This window comes from Salvelinus fontinalis, chromosome 32, assembly GCF_029448725.1.
Source record: "Salvelinus fontinalis isolate EN_2023a chromosome 32, ASM2944872v1, whole genome shotgun sequence".
Classification (NCBI taxonomy): domain Eukaryota; kingdom Metazoa; phylum Chordata; class Actinopteri; order Salmoniformes; family Salmonidae; genus Salvelinus; species Salvelinus fontinalis.
The window spans coordinates 11,289,866-11,304,865 of NC_074696.1; the positions used below are offsets into that span (position 1 = coordinate 11,289,866).

Consider the following 15,000-nt stretch of genomic DNA (forward strand, 5'->3'; position numbering starts at 1 on the left):
GTTGGCGGATCGAGTGAGCTGAGGAGCTCTGACCTGCAGCATGCTATGTCGAACGGGTGTCCGCGCTAAGTTCGGTATTGATATGGTGTTCCTGGGGGAGCCTGAGACCACCAGGTTGTCTAAGGAGGGGTGTACCGGCCCAGGTCGGAAACAAAGCAGGTCAAATCCCCCGTGCCAAATCCCACAGGACACTATTTACACCTGATCCTGCTCACTGCTCTTTAAGACTGCTTCAACTGGGAGGCTAATCATATGTGTTCCTTCAGTCAGAATTGAATTTACTCTTGTCTCCAAAAGTCAATGGCCTTTACACAATCTCCTCTTCTCCTTCCTCCGTCAACATGAAATCTACAGAATGAAACATACTCTCCTGTTTATGACGTTAACCGTCAGAGGCAGTGGGAGAAAGAGGGAGAGTTCATCCCGAGTCCCTTGTGGCTCAGTTGTTAGCGCCTGAGGTGTGTAATGTTGACGGTTTGATTCCCATGGAGGGGACCATTAAAAAAAAACAGGATGTACTTACTTCTGAAAGCTGCTCAGAGTGGCTGTTAAAAAAGTAAAGTACTACTAACGTAGACAACTCGTATCTGAGACGAGCACACACATTTAAGTTGAACGTTGCGTATTTCTAATCCAGTTGGACGCAAATGATGAATATGAAGTGTAAAATAAGGGATATTTTTTAGACTATGGCCCCTATTCCCCGTCTAGCTGTACACCAGACAAACTAGGCCTTCATATTGAATTTAGTCAAATTCAGTCATTATTTGGGAAGGCACGTCTCGATCATTCCACATCATTTTTAATTGAAAAAATATATCTAAATCACTAAATGTTTGGAACATTTTGAAAATTGAGAAAGCAAGAAAACTATTTAAGTGAATCATCTAGAACGGGGCTGATTACATTCTACACCATGATTCTACATTGGTCAGGTGTGTTAGGACTGGAAACGGTTAGAATTATCTGAGGACCCAAACCGCCATCCCTTCATACGGAAGACAGAGACTCGGAGAGAAAAAAAAGGCATAAAGAACATTTAGTCCAACGTTTGGACATCAAATACCTTCGACAAACACACGTGCATTGTGGGAGATGGTCTTCAGAAGCGTAACAGTCAGTCCGGTGTTCAGACACTGTGATCGTGTGATTGACACCCATGGCATTTGAAATGCAATTTCCGTCTGTTGATATTTAGCTAATTGCATTGCATTAGCAGCAATTGTAGTGATATTTGTGGGTTATTGAAGGGAGAACACACACACACACACACAGGTTTGATGATGGAAATGTTCCTGTTCATTTCTCAATTATCCACCAATCATCCTCCATCTGTCTGTCAGCGGTTACAATACTGAAGGGGAGTAGAAACATTATCTCTGTCTGTGTGTGTGTGTGTACGTGTGTGTGTGTACGTGTGTGTGTATGTGTGTGTGTGTACGTGTACGTGTACGTGTGTGTACGTGTGTGTGTGCGTGTGTGTGTGTGTGTGTGTGTGTGTGTGTGTGTGTGTGTGTGTGTACGTGTGTGTGTGTGTGTGTACGTGTGTGTGTGTGTGTGTACGTGTGTATGTATGTGTATGTGTGTGTGTGTGTGTGTGTGTGTGTGTGTGTGTGTACGTGTGTGTGTGTGTGTGTGCGTGTGTACGTGTGTGTGTGTGTGTGTGTTTAACTATTTTTGTGGGGACCAACTGGGATTTTTTTTTTGTCCCCACGAGATCAAATGCTATTTCTAAGGGGATTTAGTGTTAAGGTTAGAATTAGTGTTAGGGTTAGAATTACGTTAAGGGTTAGAAGCTTGGATTAGGGTTAAGGTTAGGTTTCTGGGTTAAGGTTAGGCTTAGGGTAAGAGTACGGGTTAGGTTTAGGGGTTTAGGGTTAAGGTTAGAATTAGTATTAGGGTTAGAATTACGTTAAGGGTTAGGAGCTTGGGTTAGGTTTAGGGTTAAGGTTAGGTTTTTGGGTTAAGGTTAGGCTTAGGGTAAGAGTAAGAGTAAGGGTTAGGGGTAAGGGTTAGGTTTAGGTTTAGGGAAAAAAGGATTTGGAATGGGACTGAATTGTGTGTCCCCACAAGGTTAGCTGTACAAGACCGTGTGTATGTGTGTGTAGCATGTGTGCGTGTGTGTGTGTGTGTTCTGAAAACGGAATCTGAAATCAGCTGTCCAACAGGGCCATCTGCTGGTAGTGGTGTGCAGGCTTTAACTCTAGCCCTGCTCTAACACAAGTTATTCAACCAATCAGCTGCTCACCAGGACCATGTTTTGTACAAGCAGGTGTGTTAATAGTATGGCTGGAGCAAAATCTCCCAGTAATTAAATAATTATCAGGAGAAGGGGTTGGCTAAGCTTACCAAACAACTCTATAACCACAGAACTACAACTGTTTACCCACAGAACTACAACTGTTTAACCACAGAACTACAACTGTTTACCCACAGAACTACAACTGTTTAACCACAGAACTACAACTGTTTAACCACAGAACTACAACTGTTTAACCACAGAACTACAACTGTTTACCCACAGAACACCTGTTTTTAACTTTATGCTAAATGAGTGTTCCAGTACAAATGAGAATCAATTAAGAAAGTGAAATCTTAACACGTTAACAAAGCTTGGGAATAATATTCAATCAAAGGAATTTAATAAATAAATAACATATTTACACACATCAATGTAAGAGCTAGTGAGTGTGATACAACATGAATCCAGACAGTATGACCACATTGATACATGAATCCAGACAGTATGACCACAGTGATACATGAATCCAGACAGTATGACCAAATTGATACATGAATCCAGACAGTATGACCACAGTGATACATGAATCCAGACAGTATGACCACAGTGATACATGAATCCAGACAGTATGACCACATTGATACATGAATCCAGACAGTATGACCACATTGATACATGAATCCAGACAGTATGACCACAATGATACATGAATCCAGACAGTATGACCACAGTGATACATGAATCCAGACAGTATGACCACAGTGATACATGAATCCAGACAGTATGACCACAGTGATACAACATGAATCCAGACAGTATGACCACAGTGATACATGAATCCAGACAGTATGACCACAGTGATACATGAATCCAGACAGTATGACCACAGTGATACATGAATCCAGACAGTATGACCACAGTGATACAACATGAATCCAGACAGTATGACCACAGTGATACAACATGAATAAAGTAAAGCTTCCAAACAAAAAGACTGGTTGTACCCCCCATCCTCCCTGTACCCCCCAGTCCCCCCATCCCCCCGTGGAAAGAGATGGAAAGAGAGAGGGAGACGGAAAGAGAGGGAGACGGAAAGAGAGAGAGAAAGATGGAAAGAGAGAGAGAGAGATGGAAAGAGAGAGAGAGAGATGGAAAGAGAGAGAGAGAGATGGAAAGAGAGAGAGAGAGATGGAAAGAGAGAGAGAGAGATGGAAAGAGAGAGAGAGAGATGGAAAGAGAGGGAGAGAGATGGAAAGAGAGAGAGAGAGATGGAAAGAGAGAGAGAGAGATGGAAAGAGAGAGAGAGAGATGGAAAGAGAGAGAGAGAGATGGAAAGAGAGAGGGAGAGACGGAAAGAGAGAGGGAGAGACGGAAAGAGAGAGGGAGAGACGGAAAGAGAGAGGGAGAGACGGAAAGAGAGAGGGAGAGACGGAAAGAGAGAGGGAGACGGAAAGAGAGAGAGATGGAAAGAGAGAGGGAGAGATGGAAAGAGAGAGGGAGAGACGGAAAGAGAGGGAGACGGAAAGAGAGAGAGAAAGATGGAAAGAGAGAGAGAAAGATGGAAAGAGAGAGGGAGAGATGGAAAGAGAGAGAGAGAGATGGAAAGAGAGAGGGAGAGAGATGGAAAGAGAGAGAGAAAGATGGAAAGAGAGAGAGAAAGATGGAAAGAGAGAGGGAGACGGAAAGAGAGAGAGAAAGATGGAAAGAGAGAGAGAGAGATGGAAAGAGAGAGAGAGAGATGGAAAGAGAGAGAGAGAGATGGAAAGAGAGAGAGAAAGATGGAAAGAGAGAGAGAGAGATGGAAAGAGAGAGAGAGAGAGACGGAAAGAGAGGGAGACGGAAAGAGAGAGGGAGAGACGGAAAGAGAGAGGGAGAGATGGAAAGAGAGAGGGAGAGATGGAAAGAGAGAGAGAGAGAGATGGAAAGAGAGAGAGAGATGGAAAGAGAGAGAGAGAGATGGAAAGAGAGAGGGAGAGATGGAAAGAGAGAGGGAGAGATGGAAAGAGAGAGAGAGAGAGATGGAAAGAGAGAGAGAGATGGAAAGAGAGAGAGAGAGAGAGATGGAAAGAGAGAGGGAGAGAGATAGAAAAGTTGATTCCTTCTTTCATACAGTAGTTTTAACATAAGAATGGCACTCTGATCAAGAGTTTTTGTTAACTAACACACAGTCATGTGTAATTTACCCTTCCCAGTTTCCTCTGTCTAGTTCCTTATTGTTGTGTAAGTCAACAGACTGATCGTTAAGGGATTTATAAACCTAACCTTCCACAAGCCTAGCTCGGCTTGTGGAAGTATAGCAGACCATATCCTCATTCAAACCACAGCCCTAACTTAAATGTATTTGATTCAACTGGAATAATCTGGGTCTGAAAACTAAAACGACAGATGGCCTACTCACCTATTCCATTTTCTCTTCCCAAACGTTTTGAAAACTAGACCCAGCCAATCTCTACCGTAGGCAACAAAACCCAGAATACACCAACAGTAGCATACTACCCAGAATATACCAACAGCAGCATACTACCCAGAATACACCAACAGCAGCATACTACCCAGAATACACCAACAGCAGACTACTACCCAGAATACACCAACAGCAGACTACTACCCAGAATACACCAACAGCAGCATACTACCCAGAATACACCAACAGCAGCATACTACCCAGCACACACCAACAGCAGACTACTACCCAGAATACACCAACAGCAGACTACTACCCAGAATACACCAACAGTGTTACTTCTGGCGGTTAGCCAGGTTAGTTCTGATAGGTAGTGTAGTATCTATCCAGTGGCTAGGGTTCAGGATCATGGAGGTCCACATAGTGACTTCCTCCTCTGTTGAATCCATCCAACACACTGCCGCCCCGTAGCTCAGACCTGTAACACACACAAACACTATGTTACAGTGTGTATCTATATATGTGTGTGTGTGTGTGTGTGTGTGTACACGTTTGAATCTCACCTGTCCCAGGGCTGAGTCTGACCCCTCCTAGCAGGTGTGTTTTAATCCCTTCACGGTGCCAGACGGTCAGCTCTGCGCAGGCCTCCCTCAGGTCAGCAGGTTGGAACCCTTCGTACACCATGGTGTGGTTGTAGATTGGGCTGACTGACCGCTTGACCATGCGCGTCTTCTGACCACTCAACCGGCCGGCGTCCGGCAGCACGTAGCTTAGATCAAAGTTAAAGTACAGTTTTTAATACACGTTCCCACTAAAAATAGTCTTATCCCACTAACTCTAGCCCCCAGTTTCTGGAATCCAGACGTTAAGGTCTGCCACACTGCTGGTATTCCTACGCCTGACCTCTGAACCCAGTGGTTCCCAAACTGTGGGGCACACACCCTGGGGTTGCACGAGGGGTCTCTCTCTCTCAATTCAATGGGCTTTATTGGCATGGGAAACATATGTTTACATTGCCAAAGCAAGTGAAATAGATAATAAACCAAAGTGAAACAATCTTATCAAAAATCAAGGAATTGAGGCCAGCTTGCAACTTACTCTAGAATGTTGTAATAGTAGAATACACAAGGTGACATTACTAAACTGGGTTGTAATAGTAGAATGTACAAGGTGACATTACTAAACTGAGTTGTAATAGTAGAATACACAAGGTGACATTACTAAACTGAGTTGTAATAGTAGAATACACAAGGTGACATTACTAAACTGAGTTGTAATAGTAGAATACACAAGGTGACATTACTAAACTGAGTTGTAATAGTAGAATACACAAGGTGACATTACTAAACTGAGTTGTAATAGTAGAATGTACAAGGTGACATTACTAAACTGAGTTGTAATAGTAGAATGTACAAGGTGACATTACTAAACTGGGTTGTAATAGTAGAATACACAAGGTGACATTACTAAACTGAGTTGTAATAGTAGAATACACAAGGTGACATTACTAAACTGAGTTGTAATAGTAGAATGTACAAGGTGACATTACTAGACTGAGTTGTAATAGTAGAATACACAAGGTGACATTACTAAACTGAGTTGTAATAGTAGAATACACAAGGTGACATTACTAAACTGAGTTGTAATAGTAGAATGTACAAGGTGACATTACTAAACTGGGTTGTAATAGTAGAATACACAAGGTGACATTACTAAACTGAGTTGTAATATTAGACTACACAAGGTGACATTACTAAACTGGGTTGTAATAGTAGAATACACAAGGTGACATTACTAAACTGAGTTGTAATAGTAGAATACACAAGGTGACATTACTAAACTGAGTTGTAATAGTAGAATACACAAGGTGACATTACTAAACTGAGTTGTAATAGTAGAATACACAAGGTGACATTACTAAACTGAGTTGTAATAGTAGACTACACAAGGTGACATTACTAAACTGAGTTGTAATAGTAGAATACACAAGGTGACATTACTAAACTGGGTTGTATTAGTAGAATACACAAGGTGACATTACTAAACTGAGTTGTAATAGTAGAATGTACAAGGTGACATTACTAAACTGAGTTGTAATAGTAGACTACACAAGGTGACATTACTAAACTGGGTTGTAATAGTAGAATACACAAGGTGACATTACTAAACTGAGTTGTAATAGTAGAATACACAAGGTGACATTACTAAACTGGGTTGTAATAGTAGAATACACAAGGTGACATTACTAAACTGGGTTGTAATAGTAGAATACACAAGGTGACATTACTAAACTGAGTTGTAATAGTAGAATACACAAGGTGACATTACTAGACTGAGTTGTAATAGTAGAATACACAAGGTGACATTACTAAACTGAGTTGTAATAGTAGAATACACAAGGTGACATTAGTAAACTGGGTTGTAATAGTAGAATGTACAAGGTGACATTACTAAACTGGGTTGTAATAGTAGAATGTACAAGGTGACATTACTAAACTGAGTTGTAATAGTAGAATACACAAGGTGACATTACTAAACTGAGTTGTAATAGTAGAATACACAAGGTGACATTACTAAACTGGGTTGTATTAGTAGAATACACAAGGTGACATTACTAAACTGAGTTGTAATAGTAGAATGTACAAGGTGACATTACTAAACTGGGTTGAAATAGTAGAATGTACAAGGTGACATTACTAAACTGAGTTGTAATAGTAGAATACACAAGGTGACATTACTAAACTGAGTTGTAATAGTAGAATACACAAGGTGACATTACTAAACTGAGTTGTAATAGTAGAATACACAAGGTGACATTACTAAACTGAGTTGTAATAGTAGAATGTACAAGGTGACATTACTAAACTGAGTTGTAATAGTAGAATGTACAAGGTGACATTACTAAACTGAGATGTAATAGTAGAATACACAAGGTGACATTACTAAACTGAGTTGTAATAGTAGAATACACAAGGTGACATTACTAAACTGAGTTGTAATAGTAGAATGTACAAGGTGACATTACTAAACTGAGTTGTAATAGTAGACTACACAAGGTGACATTACTAAACTGAGTTGTAATAGTAGAATACACAAGGTGACATTACTAAACTGAGTTGTAATAGTAGAATACACAAGGTGACATTACTAAACTGAGTTGTAATAGTAGAATGTACAAGGTGACATTACTAAACTGAGTTGTAATAGTAGAATGTACAAGGTGACATTACTAAACTTAGTTGTAATAGTAGAATGTACAAGGTGACATTACTAAACTGAGTTGTAATAGTAGAATGTACAAGGTGACATTACAAAACTGAGTTGTAATAGTAGAATACACAAGGTGACATTACTAAACTGAGTTGTAATAGTAGAATGTACAAGGTGACATTACTAAACTGAGTTGTAATAGTAGAATGTACAAGGTGACATTACTAAACTGAGTTGTAATAGTAGAATATACAAGGTGACATTACTAAACTGGGTTGTAATAGTAGAATGTACAAGGTGACATTACTAAACTGAGTTGTAATAGTAGAATGTACAAGGTGACATTACTAAACTGAGTTGTACATAGTCAGTTCCTCTTGTCTTGTCAGTTATTACATAACTTAGAGAACTATTGATAACGTGTCAGAAATGTCCAGATCAACTAACATGGCAGCTAGCGTTTCTCAGCCACTCAAATATCACCTGAATAAACATTATAAAATGGTCAAATGTATAGAATTACAGGAAAATTAGCTTTAAAACTGAAACACTTTCTCTGCACCCCATGACAAAATGTGCAGAATTGTGGGAAATAATCTTTAAATCAGCAAACTGTTCTCTCCACCAACAAGAGGGGTGTGAACAGTGCTTATACCCATAGAAATAGACATGGCACGGGATGTTAGACGGGATGTTTCCCAATGCTGGAAGTTGGGCCTGTGTGAAAAAGTTAGGGAACACCTGCTCTAACCCACCTCTTGACAAAGGAGTCGATGGCGCCACCTTTGGTGGAGAGAAGACCCTGCGCCTGCCGCAGCCAAATGTGTAGCTCCCCAGATGGAGGTAAACCTCCACCTATACACACACACACACACAGACACACGAGCGCAGACACACACACACACAGACACACGCAGAGTAAGTTCAGACGGAGATGAGAGAGAGAAAGCAAATGACGTCTGTGTGTGGCTTGACGTCTGTGTGTGACGTGCGTAGTGAGCTCAGCTCACCCTCGGATCCTGCTGGGGTGAACTTGATAGAGAGCATGATGTTTCCTCGACTACTGATAGACTCTGGACTACACTGCAACTGAGAGAGAGAGAGAGAGAGAGAGATATAGAATTAAATTGAGAGAGAATTGAATTGAGAGAGAGAAAGAGAGAGAAGAGCGAGAGGGAGATTGAAGAGAGGAGTGCTCAGGTTAGAAGGGTTATATAAGAGCTTGTTGAAATTCCCAGCACCTTCTCTCCTCCTGTTAAGACTACACACAATATAGGACAGTGTAGGACTTACTGCATGCTGTGGTGTGTGAATGTGAATATGTATGTGTGTGTGTGTGTGTGTGTGTATGTATGCGTGTGGGTGTTTGTGTGTCTGTGTATGATTGTATGTATGTGTTTGCTCACACGTGTGTGTATTGGTCCTACCCGTGGCTGTAGTTGGTACCAGTCAGGGTCTGTGTGTGTCCAGTCCCAGTGAGCCAGCTGCAGCTCTACCTCTCCTAGGAACAGGTTTCTACCCAGGGGGGCAGCGTGCCACACAGACAGGTTCAGAGTCCTGCCACGCACCTCTGACAGACTGATCTTATACTGGGAAACAAACAACGTTAACACACACAGCATTCAAATCAAATTGTATTAGTCACATGCGCCGAATACAGTGAAATGCTTACTTATTAACCAACAATACAGTTAAGAATCTGTTATACACTGCTCAAAAAAATAAAGGGAACACTTAAACAACACAATGTAACTCCAAGTCAATCACACTTCTGTGAAATCAAACTGTCCACTTAGGAAGCAACACTGATTGACAATAAATTTCACATGCTGTTGTGCAAATGGAATAGACAACAGGTAGAAATTATAGGCAATTAGCAAGACACCCCCAATAAAGGAGTGGCTCTGCAGGTGGTGACCACAGACCACTTCTCAGTTCCTATGCTTCCTGGCTGATGTTTTGGTCACTTTTTAATGCTGGCGGTGCTCTCACTCTAGTGGTAGAATGAGACGGAGTCTACAACCCACACAAGTGGCTCAGGTAGTGCAGCTCATCCAGGATGGCACATCAATGCGAGCTGTGGCAAGAAGGTTTGCTGTGTCTGTCAGCGTAGTGTCCAGAGCATGGAGGCGCTACCAGGAGACAGGCCAGTACATCAGGAGACGTGGAGGAGGCCGTAGGAGGGCAACAACCCAGCAGCAGGACCGCTACCTCCGCCTTTGTGCAAGGAGGTGCACTGCCAGAGCCCTGCAAAAGGACCTCCAGCAGGCCACAAATGTGGATGTGTCTGCTCAAATGGTCAGAAACAGACTCCATGAGGGTGGTATGAGGGCCCGACGTCCACAGGTGGGGGTTGTGCTTACAGCCCAACACCGTGCAGGACGTTTGGCATTTCCCAGAGAACACCAAGATTGGCAAATTCGCCACTGGTGCCCTGTGCTCTTCACAGATGAAAGCAGGTTCAAACTGAGCACATGTGACAGACGTGACAGAGTCTGGAGACGCCATGGAGAATGTTCTGCTGCCTGCAACATCCTCCAGCATGACCGGTTTGGCGGTGGGTCAGTCATGGTGTGGGGTGGCATTTCTTTGGGGGGCCGCACAGCCCTTCATGTGCTTGCCAGAGGTAGCCTGACTGCCATTAGGTACCGAGATGAGATCCTCAGACCCCTTGTGAGACCATATGCTGGTGAGGTTGGCCCTGGGTTCCTCCTAATGCAAGACAATGCTAGACCTCATGTGGCTGGAGTGTGTCAGCAGTTCCTGCAAGAGGAAGGCATTGATGCTATGGACTGGCCCGCCCGTTCCCCAGACCTGAATCCAATTGAGCACATCTAGGACATCATGTCTCGCTCCATCCACCAACGCCACGTTGCACCACAGACTGTCCAGGAGTTGGCGGATGCTTTAGTCCAGGTCTGGGAGGAAATCCCTCAGGAGACCATCCGCCACCTCATCAGGAGCATGCCCAGGCGTTGTAGGGAGGTCATACAGGCACGTGGAGGCCACACACACTACTGAGCCTCATTTTGACTTGTTTTAATTACATCAAAGTTGGATCAGCCTGTAGGTTTTCCACTTTAATTTTGAATGTGACTCCAAATCCAGACCTCCATGGGTTGATAAATTTGATTTCCATTGATAATTTTTGTGTGATTTTGTTGTCAGCACATTCAACTATGTAAAGAAAAAAGTATTTAATAAGAATATTTCATTCATTCAGATCTAGGATGTGTTATTTTAGTGCTCCCTTTACTTTTTTGAGCAGTGTATGAGTAAGAATAAGAAATAAAAGTAACAAGTAATTAAAGAGCAGCAGTAAAATAACAATAGCGAGACTACACACAGGAGGGTACGCCGGGTGGGGGGGGGGGGGGGGGGGGTCAATGCAAATAGTCTGGGTAGCCATTTGACTAGATGTTCAGCAGTCTTATGGCTTGGGGGCAGAAGCTGTTGAGAAGCCTCTTGGACCTAGACTTCGCGCTCCGGTACCGCTTGCCGTGCTGTAGCAGAGAGAACAGTCTATGACTAGGGTGGCTGGAGTTCTTTGACAATTTTTAGGGCCTTCCTCTGACACCGCCTGGTATAGAGGTCCTGGATGGCAGGAAGATTGGCCCCAGTGATGTACTGGGCCGTTCACACTACCCTCTGTAGTGCCTTGCGGTCAGAGACTGAGCAGTTGCCATAACAGGCAGTTATTCAACCAGTCAAGATGCTCTCGATGGTGCAGCTGTAGAACCTTTTGAGGATCTGAGGACCCATGCTAAATCTTTTCAGTCTCCTGAGGGGGAATAGGTTGTGTCGTGCCCTCTTCACGACTGTCTTAGTGTGCTTGGACCATGTTATAATTGCACATTATAATGAGAGACAGGAATGAGACAGACCAGAGAGACAGGCAGAGAGACAGGCAGAGAGACAGGCAGAGAGACAGGAATGAGACAGACCAGATAGACAGGCAGAGAGACAGGCAGATAGACAGGCAGAGAGACAGGCAGAGAGACAGGCAGAGAGACAGGCATTGAGAGGAGAGACATGAGAGAATCAGGGAAATAAATGGAGAAACAAAGCGAGAGATGTGTGGGTGCTCTCACTTTTAGTGTCTGGTCAAAGACTGGGTTGAGGGTCTTTTTCTTTACTGTTGTTTTCTTCTTAGTGTGAGACGACTTATCAGGCAGGAGATAGGCCTTTGCGTACCTAAAACACACACACACACACACTTCTTAACACAAAACAAGTTCTTCTAAAACAGATAGTTCCCAAAACTTATCCCAGTTAGCATCCTCGAAATACCAACCCTACTTACGGGTCGGAGTGGTTCTTACGTGCAGCAGCCAGGTCTTCACAACGACACACTCTGACCTGTAGCTTCTCCCTCTGAGTGTCATAGTCCAATGAGAACAGGACACGCCCCTTCACCTCCACCGCCCCAAACTCCCCAGAACTGAACAGACTCATCATACTGCCACTTAGCTACACACACACAGAGAGAACACACACACATAAACACACACAAACGCACAGAGAGAATACACACACACACACACACACAAACACAGAATATACACACAGTTAATCAAAATAATCCCACTTAGCTGAAGGAACAGAGATAGGATCACCTTGAGTGAACAAGAGTGTGCGTGAGTGTGTGTATGTGTGTGTGTGTGTGTGTGTGTAAGTGTGTATGTGTAAGTGTGTGTCTCACTGTGTAGTTAGACTGTAGACTTAGAGTGCTGATGGAGATCCCAGGCTTTAGAGGCGTCAGATCAGCTTCAGTCACAACACTGGACACAGCGTCTGTATCCTACACACACACACACACAGAGAGGGTGAGGAAACATACACATTGTCAGCATGTTTCTAGAACAATACTATGAGGGAGGGAGGGAGGGAGATAACCTTTCCACTACTAGACTGACAATCCTCCATCTACACACTGAATTATCCAGCTAATAAACACACACACGACTAACCTGTGGGTTTGGGCTCCTGGGTTTGAGTCTGGGTCTGGCTGTAGGTGGACTCCTGTAACTGAGATGAACATGTCAACGACATACATTAAAACCCTTACATACCAGTCCTTCTCCAAGAGAAACATTCCCTACCCACAACTATACCATCCGAACCCTCTGTATTAGAAATGCCTTCACCTTCTCTTGTCATCCTCCTCTTTCTTGTCCTCTATCTGAGAGCTGGGGTCCTTGTTGTTCGTGGGAGGAGCATCTTCTGTCTGCCCTTTAAACACCCCACTCACAGACAAATCTGCCAATCAATCAATCAATCAACCAATACCAGATGTCCTCCTACACTTGGTTATTCTTGGTGTGTGTGTGTGTGTGTGTGTGTGTGTGTGTGTGTGTGTGTGTGTGTGTGTGTGTGTGTGTGTGTGTGTGTGTGTGTGTGTGTGTGTGTGTGTGTGTGTGTGTGTGTGTGTGTGTGTGTGTGTGTGTGTGTTGTCTGACCTGTTCTTGGCTTCCTGCCTCGTATGGATGCCTGTACGATGTCAACGCCATCCTTTGTGTCTCGGTAGCGCTTGCTCCTCTCCTCATGAAACCACGCCCCTGACAGCAACCTCAGACGCACTGAATCCGCCTCTTTCTGCTGCAGGGTCCTGAGGGTTTAACATCATGTTTCACTATTGTACCAGTTATTGCAATGACTGTGATATGTGGTTGTTTTCCCTATGAAACTGCTGAAAGTCGATTTAGAAAAGAGCATCTAGGGGCCTCCCAAGTGGCGCAGAAGTCTAAGGCGTCACTACAGACCCGGGTTCAATCCCGGGCTGTATCATATTCGGCCGTGATCGGGAGTCCCATAGGGAGGCGCAGAATTGGCCCAGCATCGTCCGGGCTAGGGAAGGGTTTGGCCGAGGGGAGGGGGCTTTACATGGCTCATCGCGCTCTAGCGACTCCTTGTGGCGGGCCAGGCAACTGCAGGATGACCATGGTTGTCAGGTGAACTTTGTTTCCTCCGACACATTGGTGCAGCTGGCTTCCGGATTAAGCGGGCAGGTGGTAAGGAGTGGTGTCGGTTCGGCAGTGTCGGTTCGGCGGTGTCGACGCATGATTCGACCTTTGCCCCTCCCGAGCCCGTTGGGGAGTTGCAGCAATGAGACAAGATCGTAATTGTGGAGAAAAAGGGGGTAGAATATAAGCAAATCTGATATGGCAAACATTTTTAAGTAAAAAAATGTTTTAGTTATTTGAATCAGGTGTGTTAGTGCTGGGCCGGAACAAACACCTGCACCAACACCAGCCCTCTGTGGATAACATTAACATACCTCTATATAAAAAAATAAAAAAAACATAAATCAATAAATTAATCAATTAATTGGGGCGGCAGGTAGCCTAGCGCTTAGAGTGTTGGGCCAATAACCGAAAGGTTGCTAGATCGAATCCTGAGCTGACAAGGTAAAAATCTGTCATTCTGCCCCTGAACAATGCAGTTAACCCACTGTTCTTAGGCTGTCATTGAAAATAATAATTTGTTCTTAACTGACTTGCCTTGTTAAAACATTTTTTAAATCAGTCAACATGATGTTCATCAGGGACCTAAAGGGTTAAATAATAATCACCTCTGACCTTACACGCCCCTCATCAAGGCAACGCAGATTCGAGTCCCTTAGTAACACTTCCAAGATGGATGCCTGCTCTGCCTCTGAGAGGTGACTCAAATCCAACAACTCCCCTTCTCCCTCCATCACCTCAGAGAGAGAGAGACACAGACAGAGAATGTTACAGCCCTACATGGTCAAATACAAAGTACTAGTCCCTGCTTACCACAGGGATCACTTTATCAGTTGGTACTTCCTCCTAAAATGAGGCCAGTATTACATCTTTAATATGTGTGTGTGTGTGTGTGTGTGTGTGTGTGTGTGTGTGTGTGTGTGTGTGTGTGTGTGTGTGTGTGTGTGTGTGTGTGTGTGTGTGTGTGTGTGTGTGTGTGTGTGTGTGTAAACGGTGGTCTCACCTGTGCGGTTAGTGCATGCGCTCAGAGCTTCCGTTTGGTTTGTGAGGTTTGTTTAGCAAATAGGGGTGTGTCATCATTAACCCAAAAAGTTGTTTTGCAACAAAAACTAGCATTTCTATTAGACAGATTGAGGTAGGTCCCGCCCTGTTTGCTCGACCGCTAGTTTTTGTTGCAAAAC

General features: G+C 43.6%; 1 protein-coding gene across 1 annotated transcript; it reads right to left on the bottom strand.

The window, feature by feature from the left end:
* Positions 1-4,981: 4,981 nt before the first annotated feature.
* Positions 4,982-14,553, bottom strand: LOC129830719 (synaptotagmin-like protein 1). Its single transcript, XM_055893360.1, has 12 exons — positions 14,435-14,553; positions 13,316-13,464; positions 13,004-13,115; positions 12,827-12,884; positions 12,559-12,657; positions 12,160-12,326; positions 11,948-12,050; positions 9,284-9,445; positions 8,867-8,945; positions 8,612-8,711; positions 5,210-5,415; positions 4,982-5,124 (listed from the first exon to the last, which is right to left on the bottom strand). Exons 1-12 carry the CDS (start codon positions 14,551-14,553, stop codon positions 4,982-4,984), a joined length of 1,497 nt encoding a protein of 498 aa, XP_055749335.1.
* Between the last annotated feature and the right edge of the window lie 447 nt (positions 14,554-15,000).